At 56.8% G+C, this 27,415-nt stretch overlaps 2 protein-coding genes across 2 annotated transcripts; one reads left to right on the forward strand and one right to left on the reverse strand.

The window, feature by feature from the left end:
- Nucleotides 1-3,272: 3,272 nt before the first annotated feature.
- LEXM (lymphocyte expansion molecule) lies at nucleotides 3,273-10,211 on the forward strand. The gene is made up of 9 exons (XM_038753087.1): nucleotides 3,273-3,341; nucleotides 3,647-3,844; nucleotides 4,088-4,210; nucleotides 5,462-5,599; nucleotides 5,872-6,015; nucleotides 7,187-7,354; nucleotides 7,831-7,959; nucleotides 8,598-8,734; nucleotides 10,062-10,211. Exons 1-9 carry the CDS (start codon nucleotides 3,306-3,308, stop codon nucleotides 10,123-10,125), a joined length of 1,137 nt encoding a protein of 378 aa, XP_038609015.1. The 5' UTR covers nucleotides 3,273-3,305; the 3' UTR covers nucleotides 10,126-10,211.
- Nucleotides 10,212-11,549: 1,338 nt separating this feature from the next.
- DHCR24 (24-dehydrocholesterol reductase) lies at nucleotides 11,550-25,961 on the reverse strand. Its single transcript, XM_038753137.1, has 9 exons — nucleotides 25,685-25,961; nucleotides 17,431-17,586; nucleotides 17,088-17,193; nucleotides 16,315-16,433; nucleotides 15,462-15,725; nucleotides 14,410-14,553; nucleotides 14,107-14,304; nucleotides 13,562-13,740; nucleotides 11,550-13,057 (listed from the first exon to the last, which is right to left on the reverse strand). Exons 1-9 carry the CDS (start codon nucleotides 25,913-25,915, stop codon nucleotides 12,904-12,906), a joined length of 1,551 nt encoding a protein of 516 aa, XP_038609065.1. The 5' UTR covers nucleotides 25,916-25,961; the 3' UTR covers nucleotides 11,550-12,903.
- Between the last annotated feature and the right edge of the window lie 1,454 nt (nucleotides 25,962-27,415).

Here is a 27,415-nt window from a genome sequence, read left to right on the forward strand (position 1 = left end):
CGCAAGGTACCGTGCCAATTGCTGGGGTGGACACAAGCAAATTGAGTTGGACACAGTCCCTGTCCCATGTGGGGCTCACAGTCTCCATCCCCATTTTACAGATGAGGTCACTGAGGCCCAGAGAAGTAAAGTGACTTGCCCAGGGTCATACAGCAGACATGTGGCAGAGCAGGGATTAGAACTGATGACTTTCTGACTCCAGTGGCTCTAGCCAGTAATAGTAATAATAATAATGATAATGATGGTATTTGTTAAGCGATTACTAAGTGCCAAGCACTGTTCTAAGCTCTGGAGTAGATACAAGGTAATCAGGTTGTCCCACATGGGGCTCACAGTCTTAATCCCATCTTACAGATGAGGTAACTGAGTCACAGAGAAGTGATTTGCCCATAGTCACACAGCTGATAAGTGGCAGAGCAGGGATTAGAACCCATGACCTCTGACTCCCAAGCCTGGGTTCTTTCCACTAAGCCACACTGCTTCTCTATTCACTATCCCGGCTCTGCCACATATCTGCTGTGTGACCTTGGGCAAGTCACTTAACTTCTCTGAGCCTCAGTTCCCTCATCTGTAAAATGGGGATTAAGACTGTGAGCCCCACGTGGGACAACTTGATCACCTTGTATTCCCCCCCAGCGCTTAGAACAGTGCTCTGCACATAGTAAGCGCTTAACAAATGCCATTATTATTATTATTATTATTATTCTATACTGCTTCTCAATAGGCCCCTGGTCTCAGCCAAAGGTCAGCTCCAAGACAGCGGGCCACAGGGAAGGGCTCGCAGAGCTATCTGCAGGGAGGCTCTATTGCTTAGGGCCCATTGGGCATCATCAGCCGTCCCTGAGTGGGCAGCGGGCAGCGGTAGGGATGGAGCATCTGAGCCCTAGGACTCCTCCCTCCTACACCCGAGGCTCTGCCCGTCTCAGGGACCTTCCACCCACTCTCTCAACACCAGCACTGGGCCAGGTTCCCGCAATAGCTGGAAGGCTGATCAGGGGCCCACAGTGACCAGGATGCTGACTCCAGGTTCTGGAGTGACCAGAAGGCTGGCCTTCAATGTCCAGAAGACTCACCCAGGGCCCAAAGTGACCAGGAAGCTAACCCAGGGCCTGCAGTACCCAGGAAGCTGACCCAGGATCTGCAGTGACCGGGACACTGCCCCTTGGTCTGGCACTGCACAGCGCTGTCCAAGTGCAAGGAAATATACAACAGAAGGTGAGGAAGTTTGGGTTCTCCCCTGGAGGACCTGGCACCCCAATGACCCCAGCACCCCATTTCTTGACATCCCCCTCGAGCTGTAGGGATCCTGCTGGAGAGGTGGACGGCCTGTCGCTCCTCCCGCTTTCATTCATTCATTCAATTGTATTTATTGAGCGCTTACTGTGTGCAGAGTACTGTACTAAGTGCTTGGAAAGTACAATTTGGTAACAGGTAGAGAAAATCCCTCCCCAACTATGGGCTCACAGTCTAGAAGGGGGAGACGGACAACTAAACATAACAAGTAGACAGGCATCAATAGCATCAATATAAACAGGTAGAATTATAGATATTTACACATCATTAATAAAATGAATAGAATAATAAATACATAGAAATATACAGAAGTGCTTTGGGGTGGGGAAGGGGGTAGAGCAGAGGGAGGGAGTCGGGGAGAAGGGGAGGGGAGGAGGAGCGGAAGAAATGGGGGGGCTCAGGCTGGGAAGGCCTCCTGGAGGAGGTGAGCTCTCAGTAGGGCTTTGAAATGGGGAAGAGAGCTAGTTTGGTGGATGTGAAGAGGGAGGGTGTTCCAGGCCAGAGGTAGGATGTGGGCCAGGGGTTGATGGGGGGACAGGCGAGAAGGAGGCCCAGTGAGGAGGTTAGTGGCAGAGGAGTGGAGGGTGCAGGCTGGGCTGGAGAAGGAGAGAAGGGAGGTGAGGTAGGAGGGGGCAAGGCAATGGAGAGCTTACTTAACTGTTGGAGCCTTAACTTCCCCTTTAACTACAGTTCCTCAATGGCCACCGCCAAGCTGATCCTGAACCTTTTTTTTAAAATGGTATTTGTTAAGTGCTTACTATGTGACAGACACTGTACTACTGTACTAAGCTACAAGCTAACCAGGTTGGGCACAGTCCATATCCTGCATGGAGCTCACAGTCTTAATCCCCATTTAACAGGTGAGTTAACTGAGTCCCAGAGAAATGAAGTAACTTGCCCAGGGTCACACAACAGACAAGCGGTGGAGCGGAGATTAGAACCCAGGTCCTTCTGACTCCCAGGACCGTTCTCTAGTCACAAGGTCATGACGCTGCATAATAATACCTTGGTTTTCTTCAGCGCTTTTATTCCCAAAGCTCTCTCACATTAGTAAGTTCAACTCAGCCCTCAGTATTGGCTTCAAAGCTCTCTATCCCCTTGCCCCTTCTTACCTCACTTCCCTTCTCTCCTCCATCCCAGCCCGCACACTCCCCTCCTCTGGCGCTGCTAACCTTCTCACTGGGCCTCCATCTCACCTGTCCCGCCGTCGACCCCTGGCCCACGTCATCATCATCATCATCAATTGTATTTATTGAGCGCTTACTGTGTGCAGAGCACTGTACTAAGCGCTAGGGAAGTACAAGTTGGCAACATGACCTGGAATGCCCTCCCTCCTCAAATCCGCCAAACTAGCACACCTCCCCGCTTCAAAGCCCTACTGAAGACTCTCCTCCTACAGGAGGCCTTCCCAGACTAAGCCCCCCTTTTCCCCTGCCCCCTTCCCCTCCCCATTGCCCCGACCCACTCCCTTTTTTCTACCCCCTCCCCCCGCCCCACAGAACTTGCGTATATATGTACGTATTCATTATTATAATTCTATTTATTTTGATTAATGATGTGTATATAGCTATAATTCTATTTATTTACAGTGATGTTACTGATGCCTGTTTATGTGTTCTGATGTCTGTCTCCCCCCTTCTGGATTGTGAGCCCGTTGTGGGCAGGGATTGTCTCTGTTGCTGAATTGTACTTCCCAAGCGCTTAGGACAGTGCTCTGCACGCTGTAGCACGATCGAATGAATGAACAAATGCCATCGTTATTATAATTATTAATTACTGAGAGCTGCCGCAGGAGACCCAGCCAGCCCCGTTGGCTGCTCACTTTTCGGGGTGAGGAAGGGGAGGGGCAGCAGCCGGCCCCGTCCGCCCCCCCCCCCCCCCAGCCACCGTTGGGTGGGCGGGACCTAGGCCATCGGGGGGGCGGGTGGTTGGCATGGAGACGCGTCCCGGGCACCGCCCCGGCCGAACGCCCCCGGCCCCAGCGCCCCCCGGAGCTCCCCGACGTCGCGGCCATGAAGCCCCAGGGTTGGCAGGGGCCGGAGGGCCAGGTGAGGGGCTTCCCCTCCCCAGAAGCTCTCCCTCCGGACAGGAGCGGGGTGGATCTCCCCGTACCCCTTCCCGAATCCCCGACCCCCACATTCCCAAGCCTAATTCTCCCTCCTCTCCTACCCCCAGCGATCCCCTCCTCGGGAAATGACCCGGCCAGCTCCGGCCAGGAGAAAAGGCTGGGGTCCCCCGTCCCCCCCCCCGGGGCTCTCCCTCCTCCCTCCCTCTCTCCCTCTCTCCCCCAACCCCCTGGACCCGGGCGGCCCCCCATGACCCGGGCCTCGAGGCCTTGTCGCCCCGGCTCCAGGGCAGTGGGGTCCGGCCTTACACCCCCGGCTTCGACGACTCCTCCCGCACCCCTAAGGACCCGAGGGCCGGGACCGGGACCGGGGCCAGGACCGGAGCGGGGACTGGGAGCGGCTGGTTCCAGGAGCAGGAGGCCTCCCGGCTGACCCGCCTGCCCCACTTCCACTTCAAGGAAGCCCTGGCCCGGAACCGGCTGCTGGTGAGGCCCGGGCCTCCCTCCCAGTCTGGGCTGACCCCCAAAGCCCCTTCCCATTGAAGCGGGGAGAGTCCAGCGGGGGAGGAGCGACAGGGTGGGCCTGAAAGAAGGGACCACGGGGGAGGGGCCCCCATGGACAAGCCCTGGTCACCGGTGCATCGGACAGAGGGACCACGACACCCGGCTAGTCCTCTAGCCCCCTGCCTGTATTTCCCCCCGTGCCCTGCCCTGTCCCTTCCCGCCCAGGCCGAGCGGCTCGGCCCCAGCTCCTACCAGCTGAAGGATTTTCTGGAGCTGCGCCAGCAGCGTCCCGGTAGCACTCGCGGCCTCCTGGACTCCAGGGAGCCGAGGTTCCGGGCCTTCGTCGGGGTACGTGTGGGCTCTGGTCTCCGAGCTGGTCCGGGGTCCGGGGGGAGACGACAGGACCGGTCTGGGAGTTCGGGGCCCACGGTAGCACACAGTCCCAGGCCAGGGGTCGGGCACCGCTCGGCGGGCGTCGAAACCTTGTATGGCCTAGGGAACTAGGAGCATCCTCTTCTGAGAGGGAGGGTCTCTCACCTCTCAGTCACGTCAGAGTCTGAGGCAGTCAGTCAATCGTATTTAGTGAGCACTTACCGCGTGCAGAGCACTGGACTAAACGCTTGGGAGAGTACGCTACAACAATAAACAGACACATTCAACACAGTAGACCCGAGAGCCCTAGTTCTGGTCATGAGCTGTGTCCAGCCCGAGACCCCCGAACAGAACTGCCCTTGGAGAATCCGGTCACAGGGGGCCCAAATCCAGAACACCACGTGCATACGAGCGTATCTGTGCATATCCATCTGTGGGTATGGGTCTGAACGCATGTATGTATGTGAACTTACGTGTGCATCCATGTACACGCATATCACACATGTGGATGCATCTCTGTGTCTGTGGGCACATGGGTCTGAGCACATGTGTATGCTAATGTATATATGCAGCGGTGTATGTACATACACATGTCTGAACATGTGTGCATGCATGTATACCCCCAAATGTGTGTGGCCACACATGTGGGCATGCATCCACGTGTCTGGGCACATATGTGTATGGGGGGGGCAGAGGGTTGTGTGTTTGGGAACAGGTTCGGGTGTGAATGTGCCAGTTCACTCACATGCGTGCGTACACTCACACTCACACACACACAGTAAGGAGGAAGGGCTCCCTTGGAGGGGAAAAGCCCTGGAACAGACATGCAGCAGAAATGCAGCAGACCCCACGGACAAACTACAACAGCAGTGCAGGCGAGAGGGAGCGAGCAGAGCTGGCCCGCGTAAACCCCTGACTGAGCAGAGCTGAGGTGACCAATGCCAGGGGGAGGGAATCAATCATGGAAGGCCTTCTAGAGAAGGTGGCTTTGGGGGAGCTTAAAGGGAGGGAAGGGATGGGAGGAAGTGGGGCATAAGACATGCGGTTGCTACTGAACATTGTAGCAATCTCCAAAACATGACTGCCCCCCTCCCCCGATCCTCTCCCTTTCCTCCCTCCTCCTCCCCTTCTTCTCTTTTCCCTTTGCCTACGTCCCCTACCCCCCTTGCCTCGCCTCCCCTCTCCTCTCCGGTTCCTGCCTTAACTGCAGCCTTGTCCACCCTGCAGAACGACTACCCGGGGCCCGGGAGTTACGGGAAGGGCGGGAACCCGTACGCCGAGCTGGAGGAGAAGGCTCGGTGCTCACCCCCGACCCGAGGAATCATGTCCAGCAAAACCGGGTCGTCCCGGTCAGCCTTGCTTCTGGCAAGTGTCCACCCCGTTTCCGCTTCCTCGTGGGCCCCCACGGGCCCACCGCCCCGTCCATCAGGCTGGGCAGGGTCCTTGCCGTGGTTGCTCCCTGTCCCTTGGGGCTAGTCCTCCCTGAGGCCAACCCCTGCCCTTCAGGGTCCTTGTGTCGTGGCCACCCTCCATCCCCTGGGAACGGGTTGGGTCCCCGCTGAGGCCACCTTCCCGCCCCCTAGGCCGGTCAGGGTCCTCGCCATGGCGACCTCTTCCCGACACCCCTCTCCCTTCAGGGCAGCGGCCTGGGTCCCGGGACCTACAGCTTCCAGAGCAGCATCGACACACTCCTGAGCCGCACGGTCAGCACGCGGGGACCCTACGACCTCTTCTCTGGAGAACGATCCAAGCCGATTTCCTACGGCCACTTCGCCATCCCGGTCCGTGGCCAGGGGCTTGCATAGTGTCCTCTCAAATTGGGTTCCAGGGAAAAATTTACCTGTGCTCCTGGGGTGACTCCCTTCCCTCCCGACCCCGCTCTGCCCCCACTGAACTCACAGTGTATACAGAGCACTGACAGAGAGCAGGGCCCTGAGCTGCACACTGGGGAGAGGACAAAAGAGTTAGTAGACATGATTCCTGCTTTCGAGGAGGTTACTGTCTATTGTGTGCACCGCTTGAGAGCTTGTAGACAGGATCCCTGTCCTCAGGGAACTTCCTCCCGGAAGCACCTCTCCTCCTGCACTCTCCTACTTAAAAAGATGTGGGCTCTAGAAGGCTTGCCAACCCCTGCCCTGCCCCTGGTAGGGGGTGTGGGGTGTGGGGTGGGCAGGGGGGCACGCACATGTGCCCTTGTGTATGGAATCGTGGTAGATGGAGCCCAGTCTTGGCAACCGGCATGGCCCAGTAATTACTGCCATAATCCTCACACCGTCCTCGGCCGCAGGAACTTCATGGATGGGGAAATTGTGGCCCAGAGAGGCCAAGAGTCTTGCCCAAAGTCATGCTTCAGGACAGCCTGGTCTGTTTCTGAGCTCTCCCTCACCAGCTCCCATGGCCTCCACGCTGCTCCAGGGATTGGAGCTGGCACCTCCATCCAGCTTGGGCCTCTCCGGGAGAATCCATCCGGGTTGGCGGAAGAGTCTGGGTGGGTGGGACCAGGGGATGGGACTGTCCACCAGTCATGCCATGACATAATCCTTTGGGATTAGTGGGTGGGAAGCAGGGAGAGGGACAGCGGAGTGGGGAAGCCAGGTTGGGGGGGGGGGGGGTGAGGGGGGCCAGGAGGCAGTAGCCCAGGCTTTTCCAGTCCAGCGGGTGGGGCAGGTTAGGCCACGGGTGACTGCAGACAGGTGTGTGCAGGGCCTGTTCCAGCATGCATGTGTGTGTGCGTGCCTGCATGCCCCATGTGGGCGTGTTTATGGACGGGCACGTTGATGTGTGGGGGTCCCCTCGCCAGCCGCTCTTTTTCGGCCAACGTGGCCACTCTGCCTATTGGCCCGGAGGGAGCAGGAAGTGATTGGTCCCCAGGTTGACTGACCGATCGATCGTTGGTCAACTGCCCACCAATGGGCCCTGGAGCCAGCGAGGCTTCCCCTCTGTGCCCCATAGAAGAGTAAGCCGATGGAGCTGGGCCCGGCCCCGATCCCCAACCTGGTGGCCGAGCTCAGCGCCGGTCCCCGGGCCAAGTATGGCGTCTTCAGGACCACGAGCCGCAGCCCCCGACGGCCCCCGGAAAGGATGTTCTGGGCCGCGGCCGGCCAAGGCTCCTGCCTGCCGGTCAGTGCCCCCTGCCCTCCCCTTGCCTTGCCCCTTCCCTTTCCGTCCTCCTGGCTTCCCCCCACCTGCCCCTTCCCCCTCTCCACCGAGCCCCTTTCACTCTCCACCGTCCTCCCCCATCCCTTTCCAAGACCCTGGATTGAACTAGCTTTGGTGTCCCCATCCCTTGCCGGCCTGCGGCCCCAGGTTAGGGAGTACAGGGGAGTGGAATTCCGGTTGGGTTAACCCCCTCCCTGCCCCATACATTGGTGCTCTGAGCCTCAATTGGTCAGTGAGGATGATTGTGTGTCTGGGCGAGAGGGGGAGTCGGGGACGGTCCTAGCAGGTTTGGCCAGCTGGTGAGAGAAGGGCATCTGGGCTAGGGCGGGTCAGTGCCGCCCCCCTCCCCCCTCCCTGGGGGCTCAGAGCAGCCTCATGTTCCCCCTTTCCATTGGACGTCCCTCTCCCCCATACAAAAAGACCCCTTTCTGTCCTAGGAGAGCATTGGCCCAAGCTCCTACAACCCCCAGCCCATGGGGAAGAAAGAATTCTCCATCCCTACAGCTTTCTGCTCCTCCTCCAAGCGGGTGGAGCGGCACTACCACCAGCTCTTTATGGGAAACACGGTGAGGTATCTGTGCGCACGCGCCTGGGGACTGACCCTTCCCCCAGGGCTGGAGAGGTCCAGCCATGGGACTGACCTTTCCCCCGGGCTAGAGGGATCTTGGAGCGAGGACTCTCCCCCTCTCCTGGGGCTGGAGAAGTCTGCGCACGGACACTGCCCACCTTCCCCCGGGACTGAAGGAGTCCAGGCAAGGGCCTTGCTCCCCTGTTCTGAGGCTGGAGGGGTCCGGGTATGGGGAGCGTCCATGCTGAGGCTGGGGGAGCCCCAGGGGGACACTTCTTACCCAGTCCCAACCCCTACTCCTGTAAGGCTCCGTCTCTCCCAAGGATGGGTTCCTGCTCCTCTTCCCAGTTCCAGGGCCCTTCTCTCTAGGGCGGGAATGGGCCCCGGCTCATCCCTCTTCATCAGAGGCTGAGGGGCACCTGGAGACTGAGCCCTCTTTTGGGACGCATTGCGCTCCCTGCAAAGTTCTGGGCACCCACCGTGTGCCCTTAGGCATGTAGACCAGAAGCAGAAGGCACAGACCCCAGCTCCACGCGGGTTTCAGGCATCGGGAGAGGCGGGCTGGCAGGCCCGGATAGAGCCCCCGGGTGCCACCCCCCTGCCTCCCGGGGCCCTTGTCTTGCTGCCGGCTGCTAGAACCCCGTGGGAGTCGGCCGCTACTACCTCACCGGGCCCCTGGAGCGGGAACGGGAGCGGGGCCTGCGCTATCGCTCTCTCTACCTGTCGCCATCCCGGCGCTACCTGAGCAACCCCAGCCGGGACTCCTACATGCAGTGAGTGTCCCAAGGGGGTCGAAACCCCCCCACCCCACTTCCAGCTCCGTAGGCGAAAGGAGACCTCGCTGCCCCTGAAGCATAGCTCATGGAGCCCCAAGTTCTGCCCCGTTCCTGCCCCATCTGGGATCCAGCCTTGCACTCGGAGGGCCCTCGATACATAATTTTTGATTGATTAGTATTTTTGTGTTAGTAATAATAATAATAATGGCATTTATTAGGTGCTTACTATGTGCAAAGCACTGTTCTAAGCGCTGTACTGAGCAACACACCCACCCTCTGGGGCAGGGCTAGACCACCCCACAACTGACTCTCAATCGATTGTATTTACTGAACAGTGTGTGCAGAGCACTGTACTAAGTGCTTGGGAGAGCACTCCATAATAGAGTTGGTAATAATAATAATAATGGCATTTGTTAAGCACTTACTATGTGCCAAGCACTGTTCTAAGTGCTGGGGGGATACCAGGTGATCAGGTTGTCCCTCATGGGGCTCACAGTCTTCATCCCCATTTTACAGATGAGGTAACTGAGGCCCAGAGAAGTGACTTGCCCAAAGTCACACAGCTGACAAGTGGCAGAGCCGGGATTAGAACCCATGACCTCTGGCTCCCCAAGCCCGGGCTCTTTCCACTGAGCCACGCTGCTTCTCCTCTCTCCATCCGTGACTCTCCCCAGTGATCAGCAGGGCCTCTCCAACTCCCCTGACTCTCCCCTCTGTCCCCGACTTCCCCAGTGATCCAGCATAGACCAGCCACACATCCCTGTCTCTCCCCTCTCCATGCCTGGCTCTCCCCATCCAGCATGGCTCAAGAAATAAGATTGAATGAATGAATGAACGAATGACCAACCACTTCTCCCTCCATTCCTGATTCCCCCAGTGACCCATCCCAGACCACCCCAAATCTCTGACCCCCCTCTACATCCCCATGCAGCCTCCCCCTGGTTCCCTAAGCTCCAGCTACGCCCCATCGGCCCGCGCCTGTCCACACGGCCGAGTCCTGACCCACCCGCCTTTTCTCCTCTGATTGCCCTCACCCATTCATTCATTGTCGTATTTATTGAGCGCTTATCGTGTGCAGAGCGCTGTACTATGCGCTTGGGGAAGTACAATACAACAACAGTGACATTCCCTGCCACAACGAGCTCACAGTGCTCTACCCACCCGGTGTGTGCCCAGCTTCCAGGCTGGTGCAGGAGCAGAGCTGACCGTCACCTCTGGGCAGTCCCTCCCACAAGGCCTTGTCAGCTCCCAGTCACTGCTGCAGCCCCAACTGTCCCGGTGCTGCTGGGGCGTGGATGGGCAGTTCCTCTCCCTCTCCCTTCAGGGAACGGATTACCCCAGTCCACACGAGGTGGCCGGTCGGACTCTGCCCCGCCGCCCCTTCCTAAGGACAGTCAGAATCCAGGAACCGGATCAGCCCTGCTGCCTGCCGTGGGAGCCGGGACAACTGAACCGCTGCCCTGCCTCTGACACTGCCCAGTCCGGATCCGTGCCCCTTTCTGTTCAACTCAGCCGATCTCTCCGGCCCAGGCTGCCCTACCCTGCAGCCACAGCCCCCGGCCCCCTCCCAAGGACAGTCTGCTCATTGAGTGTCTGGGGGTCACCCACTTCACGGGTGATTAAAATCTGGACAGAAGCAGGTAAATGCAGTGTGTTGACCCGGCCGGCCTGGCGCTACCGGAGAATAACGAGGGTCATGCCGAAGAGATCCCTGTTCCCTGAGAGAGCATGGCAGGTGGCAGCCTCTTCTCCAGCTCTCATTCCCAGCTCCCCCGACCTGTACAGTGCCCTTAGCTCATTCCCTCAGGACGCTACCCCTTTGGGGCTACCTCCCAGATTGAAGAGAAGGGAAAGGAAGAGGAGGGGAACCAGGGAAGGAGTGGAGCGTGGTAAGGGACAGGGGACACCATAAGGGGCAGTTAATTCTAATGTAGGGGGCTTGGCAGCTCAGTCTAGTTTCCATGGGGGCCTGGGGCAGAGCAAACGGGGGCCAATGCTCACGTGGATGCTGGATGGATGGGACCCCTGGTCCTGGGCTGATGCCGGTCCATGGTGCACCAGCGAATGAGTAGGGTGGGGCCTTGGAAGCCGCCACCATCTATGCCCCTACAGTGGCCGGCTGGCGGTCAGGATTACCTCCGGGCCCTTCCCCTTAGTGGAGGTCCTTCATGGGGGATCTAGAGGGCAGAACCTGGACCAGAAGCCAGTTGTTCCCAGGCTCTCTCCACCAGTTCCTTATCAGGACTGCCGATAACCACTTTGACCAATGGCCGGTGAAATTCTGTCTGCTCAGGGGGTCCCGTCCGGAGAAGAGTCGGTCCGCCTAGACCCAAGCCCTGAACCAGCAGCTGGGGGGTGCCCCTCATGAGTGCCCTGGATAAAATCAGATCGGAAACAATTTCTGGCCCAGGCCCGGCCCCATCCAGCTCCCAGCGGCCCTAAGTCCGACCCCTGCCTCGCAAGACATTTCCGGTTCCTCTGAGGGGCCTCCTCCTGTGGCAATGAGACCAGGCCTTGCCTCTACGGTCCCACCTGGGAACAGACCGGTCCCAGGCCCTGCACCCCGGGGCCTTCAGCAGTGGCTTGGCGGGCTCCGGGAGGCTGGGGGCACCAAGGCCGAGGAAGGCAGAGGCAGGACCGCCGGCGCCCACCAAGGAGGGAGAGGAGACACTGAGCTTCTGCTCCTTTTTGGGGACAGTGTCTGTCTGTTACCATGTTACCATGCCACGCGGCCCCTCCCCTCATCTAGCTGTGAAGGCCCAGATAAGCCAGTGACCGCTTCAAACAATCAGCACACAAAGAAACCAACCAATCACACTTCCGGCATAAAGCACATTTAAATTACACGTTCACCACAAAAATAAACCGCAGAAATCCTGAAACACACTCAGCACACACAGTTACAGCGGGCCTGGGCCACAGGCAGCACAGCCGTACCCACGCGGTCCGGGGCCCGGCCGTTCCCCGGGCTGTGGTCAGCCCAGCGGCTCGGTCCCCTTGGCAACGACTGCCCCATCACCTGAGAGACCTGGGAACTGCCAAAGCCCCAGACGCCTCTGGTTTTTGGTTCAACCTTGGCAGCAGGCCGGGACTCCCAGCTCATGGTACTGGTGCTGCTGGGAGTCCCGGCCCACCCTGCCTGGACCTGGGTCTGCCGGGGCTCCCAGACCAGGCCGCCAGGGTCCGGGGCTGCTGGGGCTCAGTTGGCCCTCATGATTCGCTCCTCTACGTGTCCCGTAGAATCACTGCTTTGGCCCGGGCCATCCCAGGATCAATCATGCTGCTCTCCTGGTCTGGCAACCCCCAACTCCCGGGGGATATCCCGCTAAGCTCTGCCGTGAGGGCGGGTGGGAAGCAAATTCTGCTCCAGGACCTGGCCGGGGGCCAGTCTGCTGCACACCAGGCACAGAGGCTGCGGTCTCTCCTAACACTCCACCCTTTTGTCATAGCGGCCTCCGCAGGCCTCTCTCAAAGAAGTGGGCGTCTCTGATGGTGATCAGGGCTGGGCTGGCTCTGTGTTCCCCCAGCTGCTGCTCCTCCTCCTCCTCCTCCTCCGCTTCCCAGGGTAGCAGGGAGGAGGGGGAGGAGGGAAGGAGGCTGGAGGGAAGGAGAATGAGAGGCAGGGAGCAGTGGGGGTAAGACAATGCAGAAGGCACTAGAATGAAGCCAAGGAACAGGGAGCTGGAAGGGATGGGGGTCAGGGTTTCTGCCCACAGTCTGCCCTTCTGTGGTAGCAGGGCACTGCAGGTGAGACCCCTGGACGGCTCCCCTCCCCACTGAGCCGGGGTCCTCCCTGAAGAGAGAAGGCTCTGTGACAAACAGCAACTGGGCAGCAGTATGGGGGCCGGGCACGGGGGCAACGGGGAAGGCAGCGGGGGAGACAGCGAGGCACGAACATCTACGCAGATGGCACCTCCAGCCTTCTAGACTGGGAGGGGGCGCAGTTTGGGTCCCGAGAAGCCCTGGCGGTCAGAGACACAGGACTCCAAGGGGGAGGCGGCCACACTCCTGAGCTGAGCACGCCGCATGGCCTCCTCGTCCCCTGGACAGCTGTCACGGCCGAGGGACCGAACCCTGGGCAGATGTGGAGTCCTCCCGCCCCCGGCCCGGGCTCTCCGGGTCTGGCCGCCGGCCTCCGCCCCCCGCCCTGGGCCCGGCCGGGACTCTCAGTGTCTGGCCGCCTTGCAGATTTTATCGTAGACCTCAGGGAAGGCATCCCGACAGTTGAGCTGCTCCCTCAGCTTGTGGTACAGGGACCCGTCAAACATCTCCCAGAATTCCTCCCGGTTCATGTAGCAGTCCGCGTACAGCATCTGGAACCTGCATCCAGGAGAGGCATGGGTGGAGACGGGGAAGAGAAGGGAGGAGGGGAAGAAAGGGGAGGGCAACGAGGAGGGTCACGGCGACTGCTCACTTTGCCCCGGAGGAGGCTGGTCAGATCAAGGCTTAGCCCAGTCTTAACAGGAAGGCCGACTGGAAACCCCAGGTAGGGTCAGGACACTCAGCTTCCGAAGGTGCCCAGATGCTCATGTGTACACTCCAACAGGTACGGGAACTTAGGTGTCTTTACACACACAGGTACAGGCATTGCCTTTTTCCGTAGGCAGCCAGTCGTTGGCACCCCTGAGCTGGGTGAGGGCACTGGGCTGGGATCTCCCAATTCAACCGTTCAACCACGGAAGGCCCCGAGGAGTATGGGAGACATTAAAGACATTCCGCACCCCCCCGCCCCCCGCCCCGCCATGGGATCCAGGGCCCCGGGAACAAGAACCAGACCCTCTCCCCAGCCGAGGGCCCCCGCCTACTCTCAGCAGGACCACTGACCCGTGAACGCTGCGGACAAACTTCTCCATCTGCCTCATGCAGGCTCTGGCTTCAAAGTGCTTCACCTTGGGCTCGCCATAGGAGCCAATGTCCACGTACAGCTCCGTCTCGTCCCCCTTGGGGTGCACCAAGCCTGGCTGGCTGGGCAGCAAGAACGGACACAGCCAGATGGGGTATACCTGCAGGGCAGGGAAGAGTCAGGCCACGGACGGAGGAGGGCAGGGCAGCGGAGGCCGACTGTGGTCATCTACCACCCAGGAGCCCAGGACACTAGGGCCCGCAGCGTTCTCCGTGCCCCCAGTCACCTTCACGGCACCACCCTCCAGGACGTCAAGGTCCGCCGCACTTTCCTCCCGGCTACCTGGGTCTGCGGCAACCTCCGTGCTCCCTGACCACCCCCACGAGGCTAGAGTGCCAGGGTACGCAGCACTGTCCAAGGTCCCGTCCACCCCTCTCCCCCAACCCTGCCACCCAGGGGTCAGCACAGATCAGCCTCCCCCACTGCCCCCCTCTGCCCCCGTTGCAGGGGGTGGCCCAAGGCTTACACGGAGGTCGTCGTGGAAGGTGTGCAGGGCCTGGTTGAGACACCTCATGGGCACCAGCATGTCTTGTACCACATGGTGCTGCTCGTACATCTTGCGAAGGGTCTCGCCTTGGGTCAGCTTGAGTAGGGAGATCTTGGGTGGCACCATCCACCCAAAGAGGTAGCGGAACACAGGGTTGTTGCCAAATGGAATGATGTCCTGGGAGAGCAGAGAGAGAAGGGCAGGGTCAGGGATCGGGGCCGGGGGGAGGGGACGTGACGTGAGTGGACCGGCGGAGGGATCCCCACCCGACCTCGGCCTGACCTGAAGCTCCCAGAAAATGCTGCGTGTGTGGCGGTGGTAGTAGTGACGCAGGGGGATGTATTCCACACCTCGCTGGTCGCTCAGCAGATACTTCTCCACGTGCTTGAAGAACCACGGCTTGTAGTACCGGCCGATCCGGTTCAACTGCAACCGTAGAAACACTTGGTGAATGCCTACGCAGAAGGGCCTACCTGCATTCACACGCTGCATGGGGGGAACCTATCTGTACGCAAACCTTGCACACACGTGAGCACTTGCAGTCAGGTGCCTATCTGCACTGCGCATGGCCATCTGACCCCAGGGGCCTATCCAAGTTCACATCCCTGCACACACAGGTACAGTCTATGAGCACTCGGTCCAGTGCTCTGCATAAAGTGGACTGAAAACCCCTAGAGGGCACGAATCAGGTCTACTAACTCTATCACCCTCTCCTGCATGGAGAAGCAGCATGGTCTAGTGGATAGAGCCCAGGCCTTGGTGTCAAAAGGACTCTGCTTCTAATATCGGCTCTGCCACCTGATGATGATGGTGGTATGTGCCAAGCACTGTTCTAAGCGCTGGGGGGGGGGATACAAGGTAATCAGGTTGTCCCACGTGGGGCTCACAGTCTTAATCCCCATTTTACAGATGAGGGAACTGAGGCACAGAGAAGTGACTTCCCCAAGTCACACAGCTGACAAGTGACGGAGCCGGGATTAGAACCCATGACCTCTGACTCCCAAGCCCGGGCTCTTTCCAACGAGCCACGCTGCTTCTCTACACGGTCTTCACACCTGTCTGCTGTGTGATTCTGGGCAAGTCACTTCACTGCTCTGGGCCTCAGCCCCCTCATCTGTAAAATGGGGATGAAGACCGTGAGCCCTATGAGGGATAGGGACCGTGTCCAACCTGATCTGTTTGTAACCATCCCAGTGTTTAGAATGGTGCCTGGTACACCGTAAGCTCTTAAGGAATATCACAATTATTATTATTGTCATAACCATTGGGTGCCCAGTCGGGACTACACGGTGAGCGGTCAGTGGGGAAGGGGCAGGGAGGGGGCAACCACACACCTTGTCGGGTTCGGCTTTGTCGGTCATGATCCCCGTCATGATGACGGCCTCATCTAGGGAGAAGAGCAGCCCCTCCACGAAGTGGTTCTCGGCCTGGCCGGACTCCTGGGTGAAGCGCTCGCAGATGCGCTCCAGCCCGCGCACGGGCTCGTACTGCAGTCGCACGTACTTCTTGGCCGGGATGATCCGGATCTCGGCGGCCACCAGGAAGCCCAGCGTGCCACAGGACCAGGGCACAGCGTAGAACAGATCCTCGTTCTCCTTCTGCGGGAGCAGAGCCGAGCCACCCTCAGCCCAGGAGCCCGGGCCTCCTTAACCTTATTCGCTTATATCCACCCCAGTGCTTAAAACGGTGCCTGGCACGTAGTAAGCGCTTAACGAATACCACCATCACTATTATTATCTCCTCCTCCCCAGCACTCCTGGACACTCCGGCCCTCCCTGGGGACCCTGACCCTCCTCCCAAGCCCCTCCCGAAGACTCCACCCCACCCGAGACCCCACTCCTCCCAGAGATCCCAAGTGACTGGACATTGCCCCTCCCAGAGACCCTGATCGATCAGAGACATCGCCCCTCCCAGAGCAGAGATGACACCCCCTCTGTCACTTCAGCTCTTTCACCCTGCAGCACACACAAGAGCCCCCCACTCCCATCCACTCTCCCTCCCCCATCACCTTGGCATGGCAGCTCCCGTCCAGAACCCTTCGTCCTCCACCCGCCAAAAGCCAGGCCGGGTCCATCCGGGACCGGCCGGATGGACCGGCAGCCCGAGGCCAGGGATGAGGGCGGCCCCTCTCTCCCCACGGCCCGCCCCCAGCCCCAGGGTCCCGAGCGCCCCACGGGCGGAGCTCACCGGCGTGCAGCGCACCAGGCTGCCATCAGCCAGGACCAGCTCGTAGGCCGTGCAGATGTGCTGGAACAGGCCGTAGATGTGGGATGACGACTCGATTCCCGTGCCCATGATCAGGCCACCTGTGCCCATGACACGCTCAGTCAGGCCGCAACTTCTGACCGGTCCTATCCCGGCCCCCCAACGCAGACACAGCTGGGACCACCGCCCCCTCCCCCTCCGAAATCTCGGCAGACCACCCTGCCCCTGAAACTGGAGACAGGGTCCAGATCCCCGCCACAGGAAGGGTCCACACAGCATCGCTGAAATGCCCTCCCACCACACATCCGCCAAGCTAGTTCTCTTCCTCCCTTCAAAGCCCTACGGAGAGCTCACCTCCTCCAAGAGGCCTTCCCAGACTGAGCCCCCTTTTTCCTCTCCTCCTCCCCATCCCCACCGCCCTACCTCCTTCCCCTCCCCACAGCACCTGTATATATGTTTGTATAGATTACTCTATTTTACTTGTACATATTTATTATTCTATTTATTTTGTTAATGATGTGCACTTGGCTTTAATTCTATTTGTTCTGACGACTTGACACCTGTCCACATAGTTTGTTTTGTTGTCTCTCTCCCCCTTCTAAACTGTGAGCCCGTTGTAGGGTGGGGACCGTCTCTGTAGGTTGCCAATTTGTACTTCCCAAGCGCTTAGTACGGTGCTCGGCACACAGTAAGCGCTCAATAAATACGATTGAATGAATAAATGAATTGCTGCCCCGACAAGGCGGAAGCCTCACCGACTGTGAGGTCGTCGAGCTCCGGTAACACGGGCAGCGTCCAGCCAATAGAGTTCAACAACGCGGTCACCTGGCCCATGCTGACCAAGGGCTCCACGCGGACAATCTGGAAACCAAAAGGACAAAAAGATGCAATTGGCATACCCAGTCCGGACACACACTCCCCGCCCCCATCCACCTGCTCCCCTAAAATCAGGTGCCAGGTCAGTGACCAGAGATGATTTCAATCCATCCGTCAATGATACGTACCGAGCACCTAGACTGTCTGATTCTTCCACCTTCTCAACCCTGCTCCTCCCCACCCCCTCACCCCCATGGCCCGCTCCCCAGCATGGGCCCCTACCTGGTTCTTGGTGTCCACTTCCAGAATGTCCATCAGGTTGATCCTGATGTTTTTGTGCGTCTTCTTGTACTTCCCCACCCGGAGGGAGACGGTGAGCCAGCCGGGGCGGCCGGTGCACATGTAGGTGGCACCCCCCTGCTCTCGCCATCTGCGCACCTGCGAGGGGAGGCGCAAACACCGCCGTCGGCCCGTCTGCCCGGACCGTGGGGGGGGACGCTGCCACCCAAGCGCCCCGCCAGGAGGGGCGGCCACAGGGGCCGGTCCAGCGGCAGGGCTCGGCCGGACGGGACAGCAGGGTTTTCTCCCTCCCAGCCTTGCCACGGTTCTTGGACAAGATGCGGCATGGCACAGTGGCTACAGCATGGGCCCGGGGGTTCTAATCCTGGCTCTGCCATGTAAGAATAATAATAATAATGTTGGTATTTGTTAAGCGCTTACTATGTGCCAAGCGCTGTTCTAAGCACTGGGACAGATACAAGGTAATCACATTGTCCCACCTGGGGCTCACAGTCTTCACCCCCATTTTGCAGATGAGGTAACTGAGGCACAGAGAAGTTAAGTGACTTGCCCAAGGTCACACAGATGACAAGCGGTGGAGCCGGGATTAGAACTCATGACCTCTGACTCCCGAGCCCGTGCTCTTTCCACTAAGCCATGCTGCTTCTCTACAGCTGTGTCTGCTGTGTGGTGTTGGGCAAGACCTCTCATTCATTCAATCGTATTTACTGAGCGCTTACTGTGTGCAGAGCACTGTACTAAATGCTTGAACTTCTATGTGCCTCAGTTACCTCATCTATAAAATGGGGATTAAGGCTGTGAACCCCACATGGGACAGGGACTGTATCCAACTCAATTTTGCTTGTATCCTCCCCAGCACCTAGTACAGTGCCTGGCACATAGTAAGAGCTTAACAATTACCATTATTATTTGGATTATTGGGCAAGTCACTCACCCTCTCTGGGCCTCAGTTTCCCTATCTTTGGACAACAGGGACAACAGTCCCTGTGAGCAGACCACTGTGCTGGGTGCTTGGGAGGTCAGAAGAGGAAAGCAACAGGAGCGAGTGACGACTGCCCAGGGAATTGAGAGGCCTGGTTTGCGCCATGGCAGATGGCTCATTGATGTCACCCACCTGGCTCCTTTCCACTCTTACCCACTGTTCATCCACTTTCCAAAAGGCTGCTTGCCCCTGAGCTCCTCTCCTCCTACCCATTGGGACAGGAGAAAAATGGGGTGAGCCCTAATGAAAACAACAATGCTATGCGGAGAAGTGTTTATTCTGTGCCAAGCCCTACACTAGCCCTTGGGGAGCTTCCAGACAATCAGGTACTTGTACATATCTATTCTGTTAGTATATTTGGTTTTGTTCTCTGTCTCCCCCTTTTAGACTGTGAGCCCACTGTTGGGTAGGGACTGTCTCTATATGTTGCCAACTTGTACTTCCCAAGCACTTAGTACAGTGCTCTGCACACAGTAAGTGCTCAATAAATACGATTGATTGATTGATACCAGATGTTGTCCCACATGGAGCTCACCATCTAAGTGGGAAGGAGAACAGGTACTGAGTCCCCATTTACAGAGGAGGAAAATGAGGCCCAGAGAAATGAAGTGACTTGCCCATGGTCACACAGCAGGCAAGTGGTGGAGCCGGAATTAGATCCCAGATCCTGGGCTTTATCCACTAGGCCAGAGACCACCCCCGCTTCCCCCGCAATAGGGCTTCCTTCTGGCTGGAGGAAGCGTGCAGTCTCAGCCCAGAGACAGAGCCCCCCTCCTCTGGCAACCTCCTGGCCCGAACCGCAGGGACCGGCCGCTAGACCCACCCCTCGGATGTCGGGGATGTCCCAGGACCCCACAGACTCCTCACTCTCATGGCTACGGTCAAGGGGGTGATATTGGTCCTGCCCTTGGCCCCAAGGGGTCTTGGCCCACCTCCACCTGAGGAAGCCTAGGCCTGGACCCCTGGAAACGCCCCCCACTTCTGGGGGGCACCGAGGGCTCAGGCCAAGATGGAATCCCCAAGCAGCACGGCCCTAGTGGCAAGAGCCCGGGCTTGAGAGTCAGAGGACGTGAGTTCTAATCCCAGCTCTGCCACTTCTCTGTTGTGTGACCCTGGGCAAGTCACTTCACTTCTCTGGGCCTCAGTTACCTCATCTGTAAAATGGAGACTAAGACGGTGAGCCCCATATGGGGATAGGAACTATGTCCAACCTGATTACTTTGTATCTACCCCAGCAATCAGAACAGTGCTAGGCACATAGTAAGCTTGGCTCAGTGGAAAAATCGCGGGCTTTGGAGTCAGAGGTCATGGGTTCAAATCCCAGCTCCGCCAATTGTCAGCTGTGTGACTTTGGGCAAGTCACTTAACTTCTCTGTGCCTCAGTTCCCTCATCTGTAAAATGGGGATTAAGACTGTGAGCCCCCCGTGGGACAACCTGATCACCTTGTAACCTCCCCAGCGCTTAGAACAGTGCTTTGCACACAGTAAGCGCTTAATAAATGCCATCATTATTATAATACGATAATTATTATTATTATTCATCTGGGATTCAGTCGGTCAGTAATATTTACTGAGAGCTTACTGTGTGCACAGCACCGTACTAAGCACTTTGTGGGAATATGTACAACATGAGTGACGAGGGGAGGGCACCCCCGGTTCTGGTCGGCATCTGTTGACACCCCATCGCCGGGCAACCGTCTCCATTAATTGAACACGAGCCAGGGTCAGGGCCAGCACAACAGGCTGACCGGGTGGAGACCTGGTGGCATCCTTGTGCCAGAGGCCAGGGGGCTTCCCGGGTTAGCCCCCATCCACCCCCCCACTCACCCGCTCAATGCCCCAAGCACAAAGGGACACAGTTGGCTGGGTCACCCAGGCCCCGGAGCGTCCAGTGGCAAGGTCTACTTGTACTCGAGATGTGCCCAAGGGAAGGTCAGAGCCTGGCCATGGAACACAGCTTTAGCCTTGAGGGTCACTGCTCTGGCCGGCAGGGCAGAGGTTGGGCAACACGTGGGTGGGTGCGGGGAGGAGCAATGTCCACTAAACACCCTCCCAGGCCCCTAATGGTGGCTGACCACCAACATGCTAAGCGCTTAGTACAGTGCTCTGCACATAGTAAGCGCTCAATAAATACGATTGATGATGACCACCCAACTGGCTAGCCAGTGCCACAGCACAGGCCAGGCAATGCCTGCCCCTGGCTCTTCCCTCACCCTCTTCAGGGATGCCGCCCGACTGGGGCGGGACACATGCCTGGAAGCCTGCTAGGTCCCAGGACAGCCCATGGGATGCCCCTGGGGGCCTTCGGAGCGCTGGGGCAGGACACATGCCTGGAGGCCTACTTCATCATCAATCGTATTTATTGAGCGCTTACTGTGTGCAGAGCACTGTACTAAGCACTTGGGAAGTACAAGTTGGCAACATACAGAGACAGTCCCTACCCAATAGTGGGCTCACAGTCTAAAAGCCTACTTGGCCCCAGGACAGCCCGCCCCCTCTCCAATCAATCTGCATGAACGTGGGGGGAACTTGAACCGCTACCATTCCCCAGGACCGCGGTCCACTCCAGCTCTTGGAGTTGGCAGGCCCGGGAGAAGATGGACTAGGAGGAAGATGAGGGGGGTTACTTGAAAAGGTCATTAACTATTTTTCTGCGACTTCCTAGCTCACACTGTAAACCCCAGGAGGGCTGGGGCTCCTTTCATTCCATGTTGTAAAGTATGTGGACCCAATAAACACCCAGCATCTGCCCCGCCTGCTTTCTAGACCTCAGCCTCATGATGGCAAAGGCTGTAATTCTAATCCCGGCTGTACTGCTTGCCTGCTGTGTGACTCAGGGCAAGTCACTTCACTTCTCTGTGCCTCGGTTCCCCCCCCTTTGAGACTGTGAGCCCACTGTTGGGTAGGACTGTCTCTATATGTTGCCAATTTGTACTTCCCAAGCGCTTAGTACAGTGCTCTGCACACAGTAAGCGCTCAAAAAATACGATTGATGATGATGATGATGATCTGTAAAATGGGGATGAGGACTGTGAGCCCCATGTGGGACAATCTGATTACCTTGTATCTACTCCAGTGCTTAGAACAGTGCTTGGCACACAGTAAGCGCTTAACAAATACCTTCGTCATACACAATTTATAAGGAAGTCGCCTGAGCCCCTATTTGCAGCGCACGGGCCCTTGGGGGGCTGGGGAGGCGGTTCCTGAGTCTAGAGGGGTTCATTCAATCATATTTATAGAGCACTTACAGTGTGCAGAGCACTGTACTAAGCGCTTAGCACTGTGGGTCTGGGGGTGCGGAGCATGATGATGGCATGTGTTAAGTGCTTCCTATGTGCCAGACACTGTACTAAGCGCTGGGGTGGATAATAATAATTTTGGTGTTTGTTAAGCACTTACTATGTACCAAGCACTGTTCTAAGCGCTGGGTAGATACAAGGCAATCAGGTTGTCCCACATGGGCCTCACAGTCTTAATCCCCATTTTCCAGATGAGGTAAATGCGGCCCAGAGAAGTTAAGTGACCTGCCCAAAGTCACACAGCTGATAAGTGGCAGAGCCAGGATTAGAACCCGTGACCTCTGACTCCCAAGCCCGAGCTCTTTCCACTGAGTCATCGGGTTGGACACGGTCCCTGTCCCGCAGGGGGCTCCCAGTCTTCAACCCCATTTTCCAGATGAGGGAACAGAGGCCCAGAGAAGTGAAGCAGAGAAGCAGCGTGGCTCAGTGGCAAGGGTGCGGGCTTGGGAGTCAGAGGTCGTGGGTTCTAATCCCTGCTCCGCCGCTTGTCAGCTGTGTGACTTTGAGGAAGTCACTTAACTTCTCTGGGCCTCAGTTATCTCATCTGGAAAATGGGGATGAAGACTGTGTGCCCCACCCCGCCCCCGTGGGACAACTCGATGACCTTGGATCCTCCCCAGCCCTTAGAACGGTGCTTTGCACATAGTAAGCGCTTAACAAATGCCAACATTGTTGTTATTATTATTAAGTGCGGTGCCTTGCTCAGGGTCGCCCAGCAGATGCATGGTGGAGGCGGCATTAGAATCCAGGACCTCCTGAGTCCCAGGCCCCGGTTCTGGCCTCTAGGGTTGATGGTGCTTCATGGGGGTGGGGTTGCGAGGTCCCCCCCAGGCCCGGGCCGGGGTGTCCCCCCCCCATTCATTCATTCAGTCAGTCAGTCATTTATTGAGCGCTTACTGTGTGCAGAGCACTGTACTAAGCGCTTGGGAAGTCCAAGCTGGCAACATCTAGAGACGGTCCCTACCCAACAGCGGGCTCTCAGTCTAGAAGGGGGAGACAAACAACAAAACAAAACACATTAACAAAATAGGAGGGGGAGAGGAAGGAGGGGGGCTCAGTCTGGGAAGGCCTCCTGGAGGAGGTGAGCTCTCCCCCCATCCATTCATTCATTCAATCGTATTTATTGAGTGCTTACTGTGTGCAGAGCACTGTACTAAGCGCTTGGGAAGTCCAAGCTGGCAACATTTAGAGACGGTCCCTACCCAACAGTGGGCTCAGAGTCTAAAGGGGGAGACAGACAACAAAACAAAACATATTAACAAAATAAAATAAATAGAATAAATATGTACAAATAAAATAGAGTAATAAATACGTACAAACATATATACATCTATACAGGTGCTGTGGGGAGGGGAAGGAGGTAAGGCAGGGGGGTGGGGAGAGGAAGGAGGGGGGCTCAGTCTGGGAAGGCCTCCTGGAGGAGGTGAGCTCTCCCCCCCCATTCATTCATTCATTCAATCGTATTTATGGAGAGCTTATTGTGTGTTAAGCACTGTACTAAGCGCTTGGGAAGTACACGTTGGCAACGTATAGAGATGGTCCCTACCTAACACTGGGCTCACAGTCTAGATGGGGGAGACACAGAACAAAACATATTAACAAAATAAAATAAATAGAATATGTACAAGTAAAATAGAGTAATACCTATGTACAAACATATATACATGTATACAGGTGCTGTGGGGAGGGGAAGGAGGTAAGGCGGGGGCTCAGTCTGGGAAGGCCTCCTGGAGGAGGTGAGCTCTCCCCCCCAATCATTCATTCATTCAATCGTATTTATGGAGCGCTTATTGTGTGCAGAGCACTGTACTAAGCGCTTGGGAAGTCCAAGTTGGCAACGTATAGAGACGGTCCCTACCTAACAGTGGGCTCACAGTCTAGAAGCAGCGTGGCTCATTGGAAAGAGCCCGGGTTTTGGAGTCAGAGGTCATGGGTTCAAATCCCAGCTCCGCCAATTGTCAGCTGTGTGACTTTGGGCAAGTCACTTAACTTCTCCGGGCCTCAGTTACTTCATCTGTAAAATGGGGATGAAGACTGGGAGCCCCCAGTGGGACAACCTGATCACCTTGTAATCTCCCCAGCGCTTAGAACAGTGCTTTGCACATAGTAAGCGCTTGATAAATGCTACCGTTATTATTATTATAGAAGGGGGAGACAGAACAAAACATACTAACAAAATAAAATAAATAGAATATGTAGAAATAAACTAAATAAAGAGTAATAAACGCGTACAAACATATATACATCAATACAGGTGCTGTGGGGGGGGATGGGGAGAGGACGGAGGGGGCTCAGTCTGGGCAGGCCTCCTGGAGGAGGTGAGCTCTGCCCCCAATCATTCATTCATTCATTCAATCGTATTTATGGAGCGCTTACTGTGTGCAGAGCACTGTACTAAGCGCTTGGGAAGTACAATCAATCAATCAATCGTATTTATTGAGCCCTTACTGTGTGCAGAGCACTGTACCAAGCGCTTGGGAAGTCCAAGTTGGCAACATATAGAGACGGTCCCTACCTAACAGTGGGCTCACAGTCTAGAAGGGGGAGACACTGAACAAAACATATTAACAAAGTAAAGTAAATAGAGTAATACCTATGTACAAACATATATACATATATACAGGTGCTGTGGGGAGGGGAAGGAGGTAAGGCGAGGGCTCAGTCTGGGAAGGCCTCCTGGAGGAGGTGAGCTCTCCCCCCCAATCATTCATTCATTCATTCAATCGTATTTATGGAGCGCTTATTGTGTGCAGAGCACTGTACTAAGCGCTTGGGAAGTCCAAGTTGGCAACGTATAGAGACGGTCCCTACCTAACAGTGGGCTCACTGTCTAGAAGGGGGAGACACAGAACAAAACATACTCACAAAATAAAATAAATAGAATCTGTACAAATAAACTAAATAAAGAGTAATAAACGCGTACAAACATATATACATCTATACAGGTGCTGTGGGGGGGGGAGATCATCATCATCATCATCATCAATCGTATTTATTGAGCCCTTACTGTGTGCAGAGCACTGTACCAAGCGCTTGGGAAGTCCAAGTTGGCAACATCTAGAGACGGTCCCTACCCAACAGTGGGCTCACAGTCTAGAAGGGGGAGACGGAGAACACATTCACAAAATAAAATAAATAGAATCTGTACAAATAAACTAAATAAAGAGTAATAAACGCGTACAAACATATATACATCTATACAGGTGCTGGGGGGGGGGGGGGATGGGGAGAGGAAGGAGGGGGCCGAGTCTGGGCAGGCCTCCTGGAGGAGGTGAGCTCTGCCCCCCCCAATCATTCATTCATTCAATCGTATTTATGGAGCGCTTCTTCATCATCAATCGTATTTATTGAGCGCTTACTATGTGCAGAGCCCTGTACTAAGCGCTTGGGAAGTAATAATAATAATAATAATAATGTTGGCATTTGTTAAGCGCTTACTATGTGCAAAGCACTGTTCTAAGCGCATGGGGGGATACAAAGTGATCAGGTTGTCCCACATGGGGCTCACAGTCTTAATCCCCATTTTACAGATAAGGTAACTGAGGCTCCGAGAAGTTAAGTGACTTGCCCAAGGTCACACAGCAGACATGTGGTGGAGCCGGGATTCGAACCCACGACCTCTGACTCCAAAGCCCGGGCTCTTTCCACTGAGCCACACTGCTTCTCATCAAATTGGCAACATCTAGAGACGGTCCCTACCCAACAGTGGGCTCACATGGGGAGAGGAAGGAGGGGGCCGAGTCTGTTCTCTGTCTCCCCCTTTTAGACTGTGAGCCCACTGTTGGGTAGGGACTGTCTCTATGTGATGCCAATTTGTACTTCCCAAGCGCTTAGTACAGTGCTCTGCACATAGTAAGCGCTCAATAAATACGATTGATTGATTGATTGATTGATTGGGCAGGCCTCCTGGAGGAGGCGAGGTGTCGGCCAGCCGGGTGACCGGGCCGTGGCTCACCTGTCCCTGGATGTGGCGCACGCGCTGCTCGTGCAGGCGGGGGGCGCTGTTGAGGCGGAAGACCACCCAGGCCCGGAGGGAGTAGTAGACGTCGAAGATGAGGGACAGCGGCAGCAGGAACAGGCACACGAACACCCAGCGCTGGTGGATGATGACGAACTCCAGCCCCTTCACCCGCACCCACAGCAGGAACAGCAGCGCGCAGGCCGCCAGGGACACGGCCGGCTCCATGGCCGCGGGGCGGGAGGGAAGGACGGGCGGGAGGGAGGACGGACCGACGGACGGCAGGACGGACACGAGGACACGAGGCCGCGCCGTCGGGGCCGAGGGGGAGCCTTTCCCGCCCTCCGCCCCGCCCCGCGCCTCCCGATTGGCTCCCGCCGCCGCCGCCTCGGTGGGCTGAGACCCCCGCGCCGACCAATCGGGAGCCGCGCTGGGGATCGGATCAGGAGCCGGGCGCGCCCATTGGCTGCCCCCCCCCCCCCGCGCCCCTCCGTCATTCACTCATTCGGTCATTCAACCGTATGTGTGCGGAGCACTGTACTACTAATGATGATGATGATGATGGCATTTGTTAAGCGCTTACTCAATCAATCAATCAATCAATCGTATTTATTGAGCGCTTACTATGTGCAGAGCACTGGACTAAGCGCTTGGGAAGTACAGATTGGCATCACATAGAGACAGTCCCTACCCAACAGTGGGCTCACAGTCTAAAAGGGGGAGACAGAGAACAGAACCAAACATACCAACAAAATAATACTCTGTGCAAAGCACTGTTCTAAGCCCTGGGGGAGTTACAAGGTGGTCAAGTTGTCCCACAGGGGGCTCACAGTTTTCATCCCCATTGCACGGATGAGGTAACTGAGGCACAGAGAAGTCATCATCATCAATCGCATTTATTGAGCGCTTACTATGTGCAGAGCACTGGACTAAGCGCTTGGGAAGTACAAATTGGCAACATACAGAGACAGTCCCTACCCAACAGTGGGCTCACAGTCTAAAAGTGAAGTGACTTGCCCAGTCACACAGCTGACAGTTGGCAGAGCCGGAATTTGAACCCATGATCTCTGACTCCAAAGCCCGTGCTCTTTCCACTGAGCCACGCTGCTTCTCCAATAATAATAATGGCATTTATTAAGCACTTACTACGTGCAAGGCACTGTTCTAAGCGCTGGGGAGGTTACGAGGTGGTCAGATTGTCCCGCGGGGGGGCTCACAGTCTTAATCCCCATTTTACAGATGAGAGAACTGAGGCTCAGAGAAGTTAAGTGACTTGTCCAAGGTCACACAGCAGACAGGCGGCGGAGCCGGGATTCGAACCCGTGACCTCTGACTCCAAAGCCCGGGCTCTTTCCACTGAGCCACGCTGCTTCTCTATTTGTCGAGCGCTTACTGGGTGCAGAGCACTGTACTACTACTAATAATAATGGCATTTATTAAGCGCTTACTACGTGCAAAGCACTGTTCTAAGCGCTGGGGAGGTTACAAGGTGGTCAGGTTGTCCCACGGGGGGCTCACAGTCTTAATCCCCATTTTACAGACGAGGGAACTGAGGCACAGAGAAGCAGCGTGGCTCATTGGAAAGAGCACGGGCTTTGGAGTCAGAGGTCGTGGGTTCAAATCCCGGCCCCGCCAATTGTCAGCTGTGTGACTTTGGGCAGTTCACTCAACTTCTCTGGGCCTCAGTTACCTCATCTGTAAAATGGGGATTAAGACTGTGAGCCCCAC

The sequence above is a fragment of the Tachyglossus aculeatus genome, chromosome 10, assembly GCF_015852505.1.
Source record: "Tachyglossus aculeatus isolate mTacAcu1 chromosome 10, mTacAcu1.pri, whole genome shotgun sequence".
Classification (NCBI taxonomy): domain Eukaryota; kingdom Metazoa; phylum Chordata; class Mammalia; order Monotremata; family Tachyglossidae; genus Tachyglossus; species Tachyglossus aculeatus.